The sequence below is a fragment of the Myiozetetes cayanensis genome, unplaced genomic scaffold, assembly GCF_022539395.1.
Source record: "Myiozetetes cayanensis isolate MyiCay16 unplaced genomic scaffold, myiCay2020 scf12, whole genome shotgun sequence".
In the NCBI taxonomy this organism is placed as follows: Eukaryota; Metazoa; Chordata; class Aves; order Passeriformes; family Tyrannidae; genus Myiozetetes; species Myiozetetes cayanensis.
In genome coordinates, this window is record NW_026086826.1 from 13,527,946 (window position 1) to 13,546,365 (window position 18,420).

Consider the following 18,420-nt stretch of genomic DNA (forward strand, 5'->3'; position numbering starts at 1 on the left):
GAGTCCCAAACACAACTCCTGACCTGCCCTTTGCCCCCACAGTCCAAGAGCATCCTCACCATGTCCTGCCTCAGGGAAAAAGGGGCCCTGGGGCTGGGACCACTTGCTCTGCCCCAGGGATCAATTCATTCTCAAGGACAGTGGTAAACATGTCTTAATATTTTTGCCAATTGAAAGAAAAACGCAGCTTGGAGGATGCAATTTAGACTTTGGTAGAATAAATGTCAGATTAGAAATGGCAGAAATTGCAACCTTTTGGAGAAAAATTATGAGCAATTGAGCGTGGAAAGAGGGATTTCATTTTTCTCTTTTACTGTGACAAACAGCTGATGTTTAAATCATCTGAAGCTCATGACTTTGCAGATCAAGCATCTGCCACTGAGGTAGACTGAGTTGATTACAAGCTCCTATCATCTAAACTTTTAATTAATTACTTAATAATTCTCACTTCTTTTTAATAAGGTCACTGAAATGAAGTTAACTGGATTTTGTTGCTCTCTTTCATGTGGTTTTTCTTTCACAGACGAAAATGTGGCCTAAAGACACATTTTCTGTTTTCTTTGTTATTAACTATCTTCATTGATTTCCTTGGTACAAAAAGGAGTAACTGTAACAAGAAACAGTGATCAAGACTTGACCTGGTGGTCTCCTTAAGGTATTTGAGCAGGGATTTGGGAGACTGAAACTCAACCTCCATCTCTGCCAGATGTTCCTGATGGGAATGGAGAGGCTGCTTCTTCCATTGTTCATTGACCATGGTGCTTGTCTGTGTCTTACTCACAGAAATTAAGGCATCTTTAACCTATTAAAATGTATTTATTTACTTCCATGAACATGAAATTGTCAGCCCAAAAAGCAGAGAAGAGGATATTCAACATGACAGGTTCTGGCTCTCTGTGTGTAGAAAGACTGACACACACACCCCAAGACAAAGGAAAACAAGAGGGAGTCAGGTTTGCACAGCTTGTAACATGGAGCTTCACAGCAAATAATTTTTATGTCTGGAGTCTGAAGCTATTTGGGAGCTTATAATCCAACATAAGCCTTTCCTCATCTCATTTGTGACACAAATGTGTGACACACGTACCCCTGGCTCCTCCAGCTCCACTGTTTCCAGCAGGAGAGAATCTTCTTCCACTGTTCCTCCACAGAACACAGCCTGGAGGGTACAGGGGTGTGAAGGGACTGAGACTCTGCTCTCAAACGGTTCTTTTCTGCTGTGATTTCCTGTGCTGCTCTGGGTCTGTGCTGAGCTTTATTGACAATGCTAAAGGAGGCCCAGCCCTTTGACAGAACAGTTTTGCTTTGGCATTTCTCCCCAATAGCAGAAATTGTTTCTAATCTCAAAATAAAAAGTCATGAAGGATATTACAGGGAAACACAAAGGTGTTCCCATGAAATCTGATTATATCATCCCCACAAACCCTATAGGGCAGGAAAGGCTGTTTCAGCTCCTCACATCAATCAGCACTTTGCAGTTTTCTTTACAATTTCAGGTATTTTCAGACAAGTCAGTCTGCATCTCAAAGGAGGTCTGAATGTGGTGTCCTCACCTACAGTCTGAGCACACGGAAGATGAAGAGATGAGCATGAGTCCAGGTGTGCCCAGGTGGCCAGAAAGGCCAATGGCACCTGGCTTGTGTCAAAAATAGTGTGACCAGAAGGATTTAGGGAAGTGATTTTCCCTCTGTACTGGGCACTGCTGAGGCCTCACCTCAACTCCCATGTACAGTTCTGGATCCCTCACGACAAGAAAGATACTGAGGTGCTGGAGCATGTCCAGGGAAGGGAACGGAGCTGGGGAAGGGTGAGGGTGAAGGTGACCTAAGATCAAGCAAAGCCCTTCCAGACCATCAAGTCCAACCTGTGCCCGATCCCCACCTTGCCACCCAGCCCAGAGCACTGAGTGCCACGTCCAGTCCTGCATTGGACACCTCCAGGGATGGGGACTCCACCACCTCCCTGGGCAGCCCCTTCCAGTGCCTGAGCACCCTTTCCATGAGGAAATTCCTCCTGATGTCCAACTTGAACCTCCCCTGGCACAGCCTGAGGCCATTTCCTCTTTTCCTGTCCCTTGTTCCCTGGGAGCAGAGCCTGATCCCGACCTGGCTCCACCCTCCTGACAAGGTGGAGTGAGAAGATTCCCCCTGAGCCTCCTTTTCTTCAGGCTGAGCCCCCCCCGCTACTTCAGCTGCTCCTGGTGTTCCAGGCCCTTCCCCAGCTCTGTTCCCTTCTCCAGACATGGAAAATACAAACACTTTTGCAATCCCTGAACATCCCCTGCATAAATCACATGGTGACACATCTTGACACCTCCATGGAAGGTCATAGAAATGACTCAGTGGTGGTTTTTTGACCATACTGATAAAATAATGTTCTTTAAGCAATAACTACACTTCGCTCGGAGCTCGAGCCCAACATTCCTACAAACCATTGGGTTCTAAAGGTCCCATGGATAGGGATAATTAGTTTGGGAAGTGTTTCACACTCATTCTTTGTAAGGGACTTCTGTGTGCCATATGGATTAATAGGGATTGCCATTTCAATCCTTCTCTTTTATATTCACTGCCTTATTACTCATAAAAATGCAAAAGAAAATGTTAATGATGATTGCACCAAAGACTAATAAGTTAAAGCCTTAGGTTATACTTTGCATTTCTGAAGATATAAATGCAATTGCTTAATAATTATGCATATTTTTAACTATTGAGTTATTATTTCTCTATATGCTTGTAGTTAGCCTAATTAATTTTAAGCTCCTGTTGATATATTTTATACATGCAATTAATTTCCGACTTGGTTTTTTAGCCCTTGCATGAGGGCATTAATTATTACGAAGACAATCAAAGCCAAAAATTGTTCACCCTGGAACAACACAATAAATACTAAACCCATGTGTGTAAAACTGACACTGCTGTTCTGAAGTCCTTCTAGCAGAGAACTGCCACTGAAATAAATAGACTGTTCTTATCAGGAATACTGGGATCTGAGTGTTTATGTGGGAAAAGTGCTCTGGAAGAAACAAGAAGAAAGAATGGGAGAGGGAGAGAGAGGAAGAAAGAAAGAGAGAGCAGGGAAAAAAAGAAAGAAAAAGAGAAAAAGAAAGAAAAAGAGAAAAAGAAAGAGAAAGGGAGAGGGGAAGGGGAGAAAAAAAAAAAGAAAAGATGATGGTTCCCATCCATAAACCAGACCTTTTTCTCCTCCACCTCCCACAAGGATGTGGAATTGGCTCACACACATACCTTGCACAGTTAGGTGCACCTGCATGGTCCTGGGAGTGTGCTGGGTCTGCACAGAGCAAGTGTAGGGCCCATCGTCGGTCACATCCACGTCCTGGATCTGCAGGCTGTACTCCCTCCTGTTGGCTGTGGCGATGGAAACCCGGGGATCCACTGACCACTTGTCACTGCCAGCAAAGATAATGCTTGACCGGTTCAGCCAGGCACCTTTGGAGGCTCCATCTTCCAAGTAACACCTGGGAAAAAAGTGAAACCATCAGGATGAAAATATAGGAGCTGTTAAGTCACATGCTCTGCTGATGATTTTTAGACTGAACACAACTATAATATATCAGAGTTGAACCTCAAACCATGGGTTATTTGTAAATTCAAAATCATCCTTAACCCAAAAGCCCACATTACAACACAACATACACACATGTATTTTTTCTGTTCTCTTCTTTCTTTCTGGTTTTCCTACTGGGAAAGGCTGGTGGAGCAGTAGGAAGGAAGTCTCAGTTATTTCTGACTGGGCTGGATCAGCCCTTTCTCCTCCAGCCCTGGCCTGTGAAGATCAGGAGCACCATGTGCTCCCATGAAAAATTACTGAGCTGTTCCTAAGGCACAGACACCTCCTGCTTGCTTAGTGAAGGAACAAAGAGACTTCTTCCATCAAAATATATAAGGACACTGTAGAATCCAAACCAAATTTTTTTATCTTTTCAGAGAGTTTATGAAATCACAGAATCAGGGAATGGTTTGGGTTGAAGGAATCTTAAAGCTCATCCAGTTCCCTCCCTGCCATGGGCAGGGACACCTTCCACTACACCAGGTTGCTCCAAGCCCAGTCCAACCTGGCCTTGAACATTCCAGGGATGTGGAACTGTTGTCCCTCCCAACCCAAACCAGTCTGGGATATGATTCTCTGAAAACCAGTAAAGGCCAGCAGTGGCTGGAAAGGGAGGGGATAAAAGGACAGGGAGAACATGCAGAAAGAGCTTTATTTCCTGAGCTGATGGAGAGACTGAGCTAGTTTGCAGTGAGGCTAAGGATATTTAATGGGAGATCAACACCCACTACACACTCCAGCTTTCCATGAAGAAGGTGACATCCAGCATATGAGAAAAGGCAGAGATGGAGTAATGGCAGAGCAAAACTTTGATGTACTCAGGTTTGAGAGCAGGAAACTGCAAATCCAGGAGTAATCTGAGAGTGATGCTGTAGGACTGGGAAATCTGCATTTCTTTCCATAAATTTAAGGAACTGTGGAGAATGAATGAGGCAGATTTTAGGCTCACCACCATGCCCACCTTGGGAATGCAGGCTTTAAAATTACTTTAAAGGCTGAAGGAATAAGGAAGGTAATACAAAGTGCAACAGACTAATGGGACATTTTTATTTGATAAAGAGGTTTTCACATAAAGGAAATCCAGCAGAAGAAGGGAATGCAATGGAGCTCATCTCTTTGATGAAACATTAAAATAGCACAACTATAGAAACTAGGAGGGAGAAAATGGTGATTTTGTGGCTTAAGCATCTGGCAGTATTGTTTAAGGGGAAAATGACATTCCTTTTAGGAATAAGAAACTAGAAACATGAGGCTGAAATTCTTCAGAAATGAATCATAAGAATAACCATTCATTTAATTAATGATCTCAACATTAAATCTGAAAGAGTTCTGAGAGAAGATACAACATGGAATAAAAAAGTCCCCATTTGTATAGCAGAGAATTGGGATGTCACTGGTGAGTGTCACTTTGAGGCTGAAGAGCACAGCAGACACCAGTGAATCTCTGCAGGAGGAGTTTTGTAGGGTCTGGTCCCACCCAGAGAAGGCAAGGAGCCACTTTCAAAGTCTTATGAACATTTTCTATTCTATTCTAATGAACAGCCGAGTGGGGAGAAGCAGAGAAAGCTCTAATTCTCTGATGTTTTTCTACACCATATTTCTTTTCTGCTGCTGTCTCTGCAGAGCTGGATCCAGTCAATTATAGCAAATCTGAGAACCTGGGCTGGTGGAAGGTGTCCCTGCCCATGGCAGGGGGTGGAATGGGATGACCTGTAAGGTCCTTTCCAATCCAGGCCTTTTTATGATTCTGTGATTGTCCAGACCCTGACGAAGCACATTGTGGTATGTGAGAACACCTGTTTCAAACTAAACATTAGCTCCAAATAAGGTGCTTTGCAAACAGATTAAATATTTCACCTCAGACAGGCTCTTTCAACAGCCCAAAGCTCTCCTCTCTCCACTTACTCAAGACCCATTCGTGTTCCCTCAGGCTGTGGGAGTGAAGTGATTTGGAAATGCTGCAGAATTTGGCTGGAATGCTTTGCACAGGATGGCTTTCAGAGCCAGCAGCAGCCAATGTACTGTATTTTCCCATCATGCACGTGGGATGTGATGGATAAAGTGCATATTTACTCCATGGAAGCAGCAATCAAATGATTCATCTCGGAAATGTTTTCTAATCTAACGAATTTAATCCCTTGCTGTTTGCAAATCACTTTTCAGTTCTGAAAACACAGTTATTCCCTAAAACTCTTCCACAGGCAACTCGGAGCCCACATTCCCCCAAGTGAATCCCTGGCCAGCAGAGGCCACGCTGTAGTTACTGTAGGGGAACAGAAACAAGAACAATTAAGGATTTGCCCCTTTTAAATGATGGCTTGGCTCTTCCCCACATCCGTTTACAATCTTCTATGAAAGAGCAGCCATTCATATATGGTTGGTGTGACATAACCAAATGATTGCACGTGGATGAACATTATAACACTGAGATCAATAAAAACACCAACCCCAGGCAATCCCATGATATCTGAGCAGCACACATGGACTCTGTGACACCCAAGCCACCCTCATACGTAGGCTCTGACAATCTCTGTGCTCCTCATTGCTCAGAGGGTTCCCCACTGGATGAACGGCTTCATTTTAACAAAGAACACCGGGTTTTACACTATTTTTTAAGCTGCAGATAAGAAATGACAACTATGTATTATTTTCTGTGTACCAACATGAATATGGCATGGAGCTGTGTCAGGAGAGGTCTAGGCTGGATATCAGGAAGAGGTTCTTCCCCCAGAGGGTGGTTGGGCACTGAACAGGCTCCCCAGGGAGCCAGTGGTCACAGCCCAAAGGCTGTCAGAGCTCAAAGAGTGTTTGGACAGTGCTCTCAGGGACAGGGTAGGATTGTTGGGGTGTCCTAGGCAGGATCAGGAGCTGGACTGGATGATCCCTGTGGGTCCCTTCCAAGTCAGGATGTTCCATAATTCTATGATATCTGGAAACACATTGGCTATTTTGACTGAAACCATGCAATGATGCAGCTCCTTCAAGAAGATGGGGCTTGGAGCAACCTGGTCTGGTGGAATGTGTCCCTGCCCATGGAGATGAGATTTAAGGTCCCTTCTGACCCAAACCATTATGGGATTCTATGAACTTCCCGCTATACACATACATCATCCCGGACTGGAGGATCGGAGCACACTTGGTGACAACCTCCTCATGAGTGAGGACTGGGGAGGAAAGACAGCTGTGAAGAGGCAAGTACCCTTCAGAGCAACCCAGTGAGCAGTTCAGGGCCCCTAGCTGTGCAGATCCTGACTACACCTTGCTGTGCAGCCTGGGCAGTGAGATGCCCACACTCAGTGCCTGGAGTGCAGGTCACAGGGCTGCCCAAAGTCCTCCCTGAGAACCTCTAGTTCCTTAAGGAAGCAGCAGGAAAGCTGAGCAAAATGTGTTAAAAACCCTAAAACAGGAATGGCCAAGTGAATATTTAATAAAACCCTCAAATTTGAGCTTACGTTCTGGAACGATTTGCCTGTTTGATTTTCCAAACCCCTCAGGGAGCTCAAACACGAGTTTTCAGCCAACAGGAGACATGAGGCTGAGCAGCGCTTCGATTTCATGGGAAGCTCCGAGGAGCTGGCAGCCTTCCAACGCAATCCTCCGGGATGAGGCTGAGCCTCAAGCCAAGAGTCCAACTCCTCTTCACCTCCTGGTTGTGAGTGCCATAAATACATTAATAATGACCCAGACCAAGGCACACACAAAGCCTGTGGGATCCCAACACTGAAGGCCCACAGTGACAGGACCAAGACTGTGGGACCTGGGGTCCATCACTGCCTGTCACTGGGGGACAACTCAAGCCAAAGAATGCTGAGGTTTAATAAAGTCCAAGATTAAAACATTTCCTACAGTAATCTATGGGAACTCATTTATTGAAAAGCAAATATCAGCGGCCTTCCCTCTTTTTTCCCTTTCTCTCTCTTCTCCCTTTCCCTCTCTTCCCCCTTTCCTCTCTTTCCTTGAATTGTTGGTTTTTAAACTCATGACAGCATTTCCTGCAAAGCAATTTCTAAAATCTATGCATAAGACTAATTATTTTTAGAAGTTAATAATTACACTGTAGCACAATTAAAGTAAGCATAACAATCATAAAATGAAAGTAACTTTTACTCTTTTTACCTTTACATGGCTTGGAAAACTATTGATGAAACCAGAGCTGAACTCAGAAGAGAATTCTTCTATTTTTAAACTTGGAAGATTGGAAAAAAATACAATTTATTTTTTAACTGATGATTGTAATCAGAAATTCCTTACTCAACAAGCATAAAAAATAGATTTTAATGTTAACTGTCATACATGGCTGAGGGTACTTTATTATTTTTCCAATCATTATTAATGGGGATGATCTTCTGTAATTTGTAAGTACAGAAAAATTGTGTCTCACCCAGCTTCCCTCAAGTTTTTAATCCTCTTTTTTTTACACCTCCCCCTTTCCCAGCTCTGTAGTCTATTATTTCCCCATAATTAAAACAGAGACCTATTAATCTTTGTAAAAAACAGTTCTTCGCAGTTGCTTAATTAAAGCAGCACACAGACTCTGTCTCTAGGAGCCCACGCAGTGCACCAGGGCTGGGGCTCCCTGCTGGCTGCCCCTGAAGGACAATGCATGGGAATGCACGTGGAGCCTTCCCACATTCCATAGAACACAGGAATGTGGGACACTTGTCCATCTCCAAATAGCCTTTGATTCCCTCTGGTTTAAGGACAATACTTCTGGATAGTGCTTGGGCAGTGTTTAACAAGAAAATAATCTAAGAATCACAGATTGGTTTGGGTTGGGAAAGACCTTAAAGCTCATCCAGTCCCACCCCCTTCCACTAGACCAGGTTGCTCCAAGACCCATCCAACCTGGCCTTGGACACTTCCAGGGATGGGGCAGCCACAACTTCTCTGGGCAACCTGTGCCAGGGCCTCCCCACCCTCACAGGGAAGGACTTCTCCCCAGTATCTCACTTAACCTTGCCCTCTAGCAATGGGAAGCCATTCCCCCTTGTCCTGTCCCTCCAGGTCCTTGTAAATCCTTCACTCAGTTGGACCAAACGCTGCCATTATCCTCACCCATTATCCTCACCCATTTTATTCACTCCTTGTGCAATTCCTTACTTGACCTGGATTGCCAAGCTAAAAGGATAAGTAAGTTAAAAACTGTCTCATAAATCTGCAGGTAAATTCAACTCACACAACCCTCTCATTGCACCCACCAGCCCCTGGGGCCTCCATTTGGTGGTCCCTTCCCAGGTGGGACGTGGGAGCACCAGGAGCTGTGGGAAATGGCCAGGAAATGCCACTCAGGAGCCACTGCACTGCCCAGCTGCAGAATCCTTCAAAATACCTCTCTGGCTTAAAGGACACACCAGTGACATTCTGTGAGATGCCTCCTCCATAAATCACATCCCCTCAATGGCAGGACACATATTCCAGGTGGGAACACGACTCATTTCTGTGCAGGCTGCATCTCTAAAACCAGCAGTGCTGTTGCAGTTCAGGTTAAAAGTTCCATCTCATTTACACAAATCCAAGAATTCTTTCTTCTCCCTGGAAGCCTGGAAGAAATTGACTTGAAAACGCGTCTGTTTTTATGTAATGGGTGTTCTGGGTGCTGGAGGAGCTGCCTGACGCCCACGAGGGATGGCAGCTGCCCCTTTCATCACCCTGTGGTGGGCGAGTGTTCACCAAAGCAGATGTGAAGCGTTTTTATTGCTTACTACAGCAGCTTTTTTTTTTTTCCCCAGCAAAATTGGATTTGGCATTGACTTATAGCTGCTTCCCTCAGAACATGGAAAACCTCTGTGAAAAATAGTGTTGCTGAATTTCTTCTGCTTTAAAGGAGACTGGCTTTGAGCTGAGCAGTGAGAGGGAAACACGAGGGTCGGGGCCAGCCTAGAAAAACATCTCCAAGCTCAGAACACAAAATGAGACATCCAAGCTCCAGAACCAGAAAATCACACCAGAAATCTGCTAAGAACCTTTGCAAAGTCCTTTTACAGATCATCCATTTTAGAAGTTTGTTTTGTCAAAGAAATTTCTCTAAATTTTAAAAATAACTCAGGTGTGATTATAGTTGATCACAGAATCCTGGAATGGTTTGGGTTGGGAAAGACCTTAAAGCTCATCTGGTCCCTCTGCCATGGGCAGGGACACCTTCCACTAGACCAGGTTTTTCCAAGCCCTGTCCAACCTGGCCTTGAACACTTCCAGGAATGAGGCAGCCACAGCTTCTCTGGGCAACCTGTGCCAGGGCCTCACCACTCTCACAGGGAAGGATTTGTCCCTAATCTCCAATCTTACCCTGCCCTCCTTCAGCTTAAAGACGCTTGTCTTTTGGACCCTTTTACTTTTGTGATCAAAACCAGCTTTTCTGTGTCTGCTGTAGCTGTAGCTCAAAGCCTGGCATTCTTCAAACCTGCACAGCTGCTCATTATCAACACAGTTTTTAACTTTATTTACAGAGTCCATCAGGGAGCTGATACATCAATGGCCGAGGTCGGGACTGGTGCCCTTTGAGCCTCAGCTGCATCAGCACCCCAAGCTCGAGGAGCCCCCAGCACAGCTACACCCCCAGCTCAGGGTATCCAGAGTGTAAAGATACTGCAGCTCCAATCTCACATTTTCCTCAGGTAACTTAACTCTTCACTGCCAGGCCTGAAGGAGTAGACACATGGACTGGAAGATCGCTTGGGGAGGAGACCTGCTGGGCTGCAGCCGCTGGCACAAAGTGATCCCCTGAAGTGAGGAAGTATTGAACATGGCAGAGGAGTCACTCCAGGAAGGAGGAAAGGTGAGAGACTGGGTACTAAAGAGTTTAAAAATCTTGGTCTTAGGAAGATGGGTTTTTTCCTCCCCAAGAAGTAACACTATTTATTGCTGAAATGCAAATATCACATTTTCCTGCAGAGGGACAGAGGGAGACCATAGGGAGTCCTGAGTCAGACTGAAATCCAAATCCACACAGGCACCCTCTGGAAAGGCTGGAAAAAGGAGTTATGTAAAATGGGTAATACAAGCTGATGTTCTAAAGCAGAGTTTAAAAGCAGAACCCCAAGCTCTGTCTCATAGCAGCCAAAACAGACCAAAAGTCAACAATTAACTTTGCTTTGCCTGAAATTCCCACTGTATGCCCAGGTCCTCAGATCTCCCTTTAAAATGTCTTCTGCTCAGAGGACGGTGGCAGCACTTGACTGGGATGGGGAGAGGTTTCTTTACATGAGTATGCACTTTTCCAGCTCCACATGCTCTCTGCCACTCCCAGAAAAACCAAACCCATTGGGAATTCTGCTCTTCTGCATGTCTGAAATGGCACCAGGCAAGTGGGGATTAGGAGGAGGCACTAATGGATCCAATATGGATTTCAGACCTGTCTGTTCGTGCAGCCACTGGCTGACAACAAATATCCCTAAACTTTGAAGCATTTCCTGTAGGTCCTGCAAACACCACAGGCTCTGCTTTGGCCCCCTCTGAGCCCCCCTGTCCTGCCACCTCTGCGCCTGTCCTAGTCCCACCACCTCACCATGTCCACCCCAGTACCTGCTCCCACCACCCCTTCACCTGCCTGGCACCAAAACCTTTCTCCTTCCTCCCACCCTGGTCCCAGTTTTCCTTCTTGCAAGATCCAATGTCTCTGTTATTCTCTGTCTTTCCCTGTCAGTGGTGGGCAGAGCTCTGATCAAACACTGAGGTGTTCCTAGCACAGATGAGCCTGGTTCCTTTGTTCTCTGCTCCATGTCCTTCTGCTTTTTAAGCACCAAGAACCATAATTGGTACCAAATCTCTTTTTAGAGTAAGTTTTCTCATCAGGTTCAAAAAATGCAGCATCTCCCCTATGGAGGATGGCAAGGCTTCAAAGCCTGTCTCCTGCCAAGCATCAGGACAAAGATCATAGAAACATGCAATCATTAAGGTTGGAGAACATTTCCAAGGTCATCAAGATGCCACAGTTCCCTGTGCTTCTGTTGTGGCATTGGAAAGCCACCCAGGGAGGATTCCTCCAGGAGAACCTTCTTTGCTCTTACCAACACCTTGTGAGAGCACGACCAGGCTTCCAGCCTTGCCTTGTCCCTTGGAGCCTCTGCTCCAAGGCATCTTCAGGAAAAGAGCAATCTATTCACAGAATCATTACATCTGGAAAAAACCTCAAGGATCATCAAGTACAACCATCAATCCAGCACCACAACTATGTTCACCACTAACCCATGTTCTCAAGTGCCACAGACACACGTTTTTTTTGAACATTTCCAGGGATGGTGACTCCACCACTGCCCTGGGCAGCCTGTGCCAGGGCTGGAGAACCCTTTCTGGGGAGAAATTTTCCTTAATATCCAACCTAAACCTTCCCTGGCTCTGAGAGCCAAGGGGCTAAGGATGCAACAGGACCTCCTTCCCTTCCAAACTGAACAGACAGGACGTGCTTGGAACATCTTGTTCAGTGTTTCCATCAAAGAACTCATTTAACACCATAACTCATTTAATACCATATCAATGCACTTATTCGTAATTCCCTCCTCTAAATAAAGACATTCCTCCACACTCACTACCCTCGATTCCCTGAAACCCTCAGCTGCCCATTACACTCCTTTGTGAAACAGCAGCTCAGAATTGGAGAACTGCAAGTTTAGGGAAAACCCAGGCTAATTTTACAAATATTTGCTGATCCATGGACTTTTCCAAAAGGAGCAGACAACAGGCTGAGCTTTTTATCTGGCAAACTGCCTGAAACAAATGGGGCAACGTGCTACCTGAGTTTCCATGAGTAATTAGCATAATTAACCTCCCTGCTATGCTCCTCTACCACCTCTACCCCTCTGGAGAATTGGTGTAGAGTTCATTAACCAGCAGAACTCCTCAGATTTCCTGCTCCGTAGCTGCCAGGGACCCACCCGGCTGTGGATGAGACACAGGACATGGTGGAAAGAAACCAGGACAAAACACTGGGAGAGAAAGCACCTTCACCTCCCCCTTCTCCAGGCAGAGCAGTGACAGAAGCTGCTGATGCCTGGCCTCCAGGGATTTCTCAGTATTCCTGCTCTTTCACATTTTTTCCCTGAAAAGGCTTTTTTCCCCTAACAAAGCTTAATGAAAAAAAAACCTTTCCAAGGGAAAACAGGTTGTGGTTTACAATTTCCTCATAATAATATCTACACTGTGAGCGGGGAGGACACAGGGTGGGAGATAACTGCATGCTGCGCCATGTCCTTTATGGGATCAGCACTGACCTGGGACTCTTCCCCAAGCAGGTAATACCAACCCTGCCCCCCAGGTTGGTTTAAGTAAAATAATAGAGTTAATGACAGAAGCAGAACTACCTGGAGAGGTGTAATTCATCACCGAGTGTTCCATGCCATTATCTTAAAAACATACAGTGTAGTAATCACTTGAAGTAGTGATAACACATAATTGTATGCTTCTCATAAATTATAGGTGAATGGGAGTTGCAGCTAATGAGAGCCAAATAGCAGCTCAGGAGCTGCAGTGATTACAGCAGATGTGGTGATGAATGCATTTATTATTGGGCTATTGCAAAGCTTTTTATAGCAGAGACAGCTCGTTTATAAATAAATAATGGGCCACAGAGGTACCCACATGTCTGACCAACACAACCCCATCCTAAGCCTGCAGCTTCACCAGTCTCTGGTGCAGAAGGGCTTCAAAGCTGGGAAAAACAAACCAAAAGAGTCAAAACCCACCAAAACTCCTGCATCCATGGGTCACACACTGGTGTGCCACAACTTGCAAAGGATGTGCTGCTGGAGACTTCTCAACAGAAATCCAAACTTCTGCATGGTTTCTCATGGAAAAGCACCCCAGCAGGTCTAGCCCAGGCTGTCCAGCCCTGCCATGACCCTGCCATTGGCAGTGCTGGGCAAGGGCTATGCTCGATTTGGGGCAAACCCAGCAAAACTCTGTTCAAATTGTAATTTTAAATCCTGTCATTCTCTGCAACACCCACCATCAGAAAATGCTTTTATTTGCCAACAAAACCCAGCAATATCCCCCTGGGACTTCTCCTTCCTCCCCAGGGTGGGAGGACTGATGGCAGAGGAGTGAAGGTGGCACTGTCAGCACTGCGGGAGCTCCATGATCCCCTTTTTGGGGGGGCTCCTCTCCTCCCACAGCCACCCAGCACAAATCAGTAACCACTGGGAATGACAGCACCGATGGAGAAAGGCCAGACCTGCCCTTGCTGGTGTGATGAGTGTTCTCAGTGATGGCACCAGAGGCCATGCAGGTGTAGCCTCCTGCTCCCTGTAGAAGAGTTCCATGAAAAGCGATTGCTCTGAGCCCCAGATGTTGAACAAGTGAAAATGAAACAAAAATGATTCTTGACTGGGGAGCACAAAGCACACACTGCCCAGTCAAGGGGCAGCAAGGGCAGGCTCAGCCTCCCCTGGACCCCCTCTGCCCTGGGACACTTTTGTCACCGGGGTCACTGAGAGCTCTGCACAGGCTGATGTCAGTGTGATTTGCCTTCAGTCACAGAATCATGGGATATCCTGACTTGGAAGGGACCCACAAGGATTATCCAGTCCAACTCCTGGCCCTGCCCAGGAAACCCCAACAATCCCACCCTATTCCTGAGAGCATTGTCCAAACACTCCTTGAGCTCTGGCAGCCTTGGTGCTGTGACCACTGCCCTGGGGAGCCTGTTCAGTGCCCAACCACCCTCTGGGGGAATATCTAGTCCTGGAGCTGCTCACTTGGACCCACCAGGGCAGCAGGTCAGTGCCATGGGTTGCAGTGCCACTGCTGAATTTGAAAGCATTTGAGTACTCTCTTGCTTTTTTAAACTGAGAAAATGTGTTAAAACTTATAAAAAAAAGCCAAATGAAAACATTCTGGAATCCTTTTACCCATGTTGGTGTTTTTACAAATAACGCATTTCCTTGCAGCAGTTCCTCAGCCCAGCAGTGTGAGGTGTGTGACCAGCTCTGCTGTTTTTCCAACACAATGAAAACGAGCCAAAAGGCAGATCAGGAGAAGCATCCCATTTCCATGAAGTTTCTGCCATTACCTCAGACCCAGACTTAGTTCCCGCTCAAAACCCAGAATGATCTATGACAGATCTTTGCTCTTTGTCAGGCAGAACAGATTCCACAGAAGTGTCCCCCAAAGCAGGTAGTATATTATAATGTATTTCAGAAAGTGCTGCTGGCAGATAAGGCCATTTCAACAATTCCATTTTTGTCAAAATATTTCAGAAACAATTTTCATCCCTCTGTGGAATGAAAACAAAATTTCAACATACCACAGGCTTCTAGGAAATAGAATTCTCCGCCCAACCTAGTGACTAAATGACTCAATTTGTCTCACTTCTACCAGGGCTGATTCATTTATCATGTGTTTATCTCCTGGAACATTTACTTTGTTGATACACCACTATTTGGAATATTAGGGATAAATAATAAAAGAAGGCAAATTTAATTGTGCTGCAGTCCTTTGCTATAATGAATCTTTCAGCAGAATCACAATGATCTCTTGATTTACAGGATGAAGAGCTGGTTGTGGATGGATGATGTAAATACAGGGACTTGGCACAGATGGCTCAGGTTGTGTTCGCCAGCACCAGCCAGATTTTTGGATGAACCCCACAGCTGTTTGCTCCATACTAATACATTATTAATAATACTATTGCACATCTCCCTGGGGGGAGATCTCGGTGTGAAGCAGCCCCTTGGGGCACTCCACCAGTGCAGCACTGCAGAGGGGTCACGGGAGGCTGGTGCCATCCTTCCCCTGCCAGAACTTCCCCTCATGCTGCTTTGACAGGGCTGGTGCAGCCAGAAAACGAGCAGTGCCTTAGGAGAAGAGTGCACAGCTCAGGGAATACTTCAGCAAGACAGAATCTCACCCCAGATAACCCACAATAACCTTGGCTACAGAGAGTGAAACCTCATCTGAGCATTCAGTGCCCACTGCTGACATGCAGGGTCAGGTCCTGGGGTCAGTGGTGCCTGTGGCTTACAGCACAGTCCTGGACCAGCTTAAATCATTTCATAAACCACCCAACAGCCCACGCTGGCAGGAACCTCTAGAGGTCACCTGGTCCAGTCTTTTGTGGAAAAGGGAACTTAGATGGGGAATTTCAGTTCCCTCTGGAATTAAATGTATCTATTGCTGGGTGACAAAAATGGTATTTCTCAGCACAGGGTCTTTGGGAGAAACCAGCTGAGAGGAAGGACAAACAACCCACCCAAACAAACATTCCCTGACTATCCAAACAAACACTGACTGGTTGCTTTCCTATGCTTCCCTGACTGCCTAAACAAACTTTCACTGATTGACCAAACTTTCACTGATTGCCTTCACAGTCAGTCAGTGACTGACCACATACACAAACTCTCACTGAGCACCTACACAAATCCTCTCTGACCTCCCAACAAACACCCACTGACTGCTCAATAAGCACTCACTGACTGCCCAACACTCACTGACTGCCCAAACAAACTTCCATTGAACTGCCTGTGTGTAACTATTTTTATAATTCCTGGGAAATCCATCTGAGCCTCTTGAGTCTCCTCCCAGAGATTTCCCTTCCTCGACTGCTCCAAGGCACAGTTTGATGTAACCTGACAACATTTGCATAAGCCATGTGCACCAGGGAACTGCTCTGCAGACATTTCCTTTAACACATTACCTATAAACAGCATTTTAATAGTAATAACTAGTGGGAATTCTTTTTTCTTTTCCCTTTATGTTTTCCCTTTGAAGGAAACGTACCAATCCTCCTTATTTGTGTTCAAAATATGTTGGCTGTTCATTTTACTTGTAAAAGAAAACAGAAGATGGAAGCACACCTTTGAAAGTTAACGATTTCCCATCAGAACAAATAGACTTTTATAAACTCTATCAATTATTGATTACCTCTGTATGAGGTGTATTAAGAAGCTGAGTGTGATAACAGGTGGAAATAATGCACTGGAATCACACTGGAAAACACACAACATACATTAAAATTCATACTTAGGGAGAACATCTGCAACTTTGTATGATTTTAGATTAAATCACAGAATGGTTTGGATTGGGAGGGACCTTAAAGCTCATCTCATTTCATCCCCTGCCATGGACAGGGACACCTTCCACTATCCCAGGTTGCTCCAAGCCCTGCCCAGCTTGGCCTTGGCCACTTCCAGGGATGGGGCATCCACAGCTTCTCTGGGCAACCTGTGCCAGTAACAATGTTTCATTCTGCAGTTTTGACAAACAAAATAATTGTTGGCCAGAGAACGAATGAGCACATATTTATTGTATAAATAGCTAAATGAATAGTATTGGAAGTATTTATAATCCCACTGGGAATTTTTCTCCCATGGAGAATGAGAGCTGGTCCCTCCCAGGTGACAGCATTTGTATTCCCCAGTACTGGGAGGTGCTTGGATTGTACAGGGAAAATCCACAATAAATAATCTGAATGGATGGATGGATAATTGCACCTCTGGTTCTACCCACTCCACTCCAGGCAGCGTGATGCCAAACACCACAAAATGATCTGCTGTACTTTGCTGTGTCACTGCTTTATAAACCCCAATCATTATGGGGGGGGGGTGGTGGTGTATAAAGTGATAACTAACCCTGCAACTCTGTCACTGTGTGTTCTGTACATCCATCACTATAAAATCATTATATAGAAACAGGGTGACTCATACCCCTGCCCAGAAAGGTGTTTAAATTAAGGCTAAAATCAAGTACAGCCGAGCACAGGAATATCTTGTGGAAGCTGGGGAAGCACCTTCTGAACACTCACAAGGGTAGTGACTGGATGTGTTTGATGCCCTGGGCTGTGCCTTCCCTGCCCACCACCAGCATCACTCACTGCTTCCCCTAGGGAAATCCCATGGGGAATTATCGCCCTGCTCCAGCCTTGCAGCCCTGAGCGGCTCAGCAGCCACACGCTGTGGAGTGCACACCGACTGTCAGCGAGGGAGCAGCCCACAAAACCAGGTCAGGCTGCAAGGCAAGGCAAGGGAAGGGAAGGCAGCTGGTAATCGGGATTTTGTGTTTGCAAAGCCTGCTGGCCTCTAACCCCCCACCCTGCTCTGTCCCTGCTGTTCTCTGACCCCTGTTCTTGCTGGCCTCTCACCCCCTCCTCCTTCTGGCCTCTAATTCCCCACCATGCTCTATGCCTGCTCTCCTCTTACCCCCTGTTCCTGCTGTACTCCAGCCCCCAACCTGCTCTGTTCCTGCTGAGCTGGAACATCTCGGAGGAGAAATGGGAATACTGCTCTGAAAAGAACTGTACAGCAACACCATCTTGTTTAATTATTCATCCCACAAGTCCAGACCCAGCTATTTATCAGTGTTTATTTAAATTAATGGAAAAATATGCTTCCCTCTCCAATTCCCTTAGCAGGCAGAGCTGGGCTTCACCCTCAGTTTTGCTCAGTGCCAGGGTGTTCCAGCCCTGCCAAGCACAGAACCAGCTCCTGTTCCCTTTAGTAAATGGAACTGGAAGAATTCCACTGATTCGCAGAGGGAGGCTGAATCCAGGGTGCTGGGAGAGAGGAGAAATCAAACAAACCAACCCCAAACCTGACCATGTTTTAAGCAGAAATAATTGAAACTGCAGGTGGAACCTCGCCGTGACATTTGCAAAGAGTGACTTCATTAAAACCTACTCCGTTCCCCACGATTGCTAATCCACCTTTCCTGCTCCCTCCCAGACAAATACTCCAAATGCTCTTGCCAGGAGCTTAGCGATGTTCCAGCTGCTCACCCGCTTTGAGCCGTTTTTAGATTTCTGGGTCTCCTTCTTTTTCTTGGTTTCATTCAGGCAGACCCGGGAGAGATGAGACAGGAGCACTGAGACAGAGCCATTGAGGAATTTGTGTCCTGGGGCACACATGGTTGTGGAAGAAGCACCAACAT

The 18,420-nt window shown here is 45.9% G+C and overlaps 1 protein-coding gene and 1 long non-coding RNA gene across 2 annotated transcripts in view; both read right to left on the minus strand.

Moving 5' to 3' along the window:
- The window catches only part of LOC126635329 (uncharacterized), a 494,663-nt gene that overhangs the window by 130,313 nt on the left and 345,930 nt on the right, over positions 1–18,420 (minus strand). The window lies entirely within an intron of this gene.
- NEGR1 (neuronal growth regulator 1) overlaps positions 1–18,420 on the minus strand; it is a 232,562-nt gene that overhangs the window by 130,313 nt on the left and 83,829 nt on the right. The window contains exon 2 of the mRNA XM_050306397.1: positions 3,243–3,475. Coding sequence (XP_050162354.1) covers positions 3,243–3,475 — 233 coding nt within the window. The remainder of the gene's footprint in view (positions 1–3,242; positions 3,476–18,420) is intronic.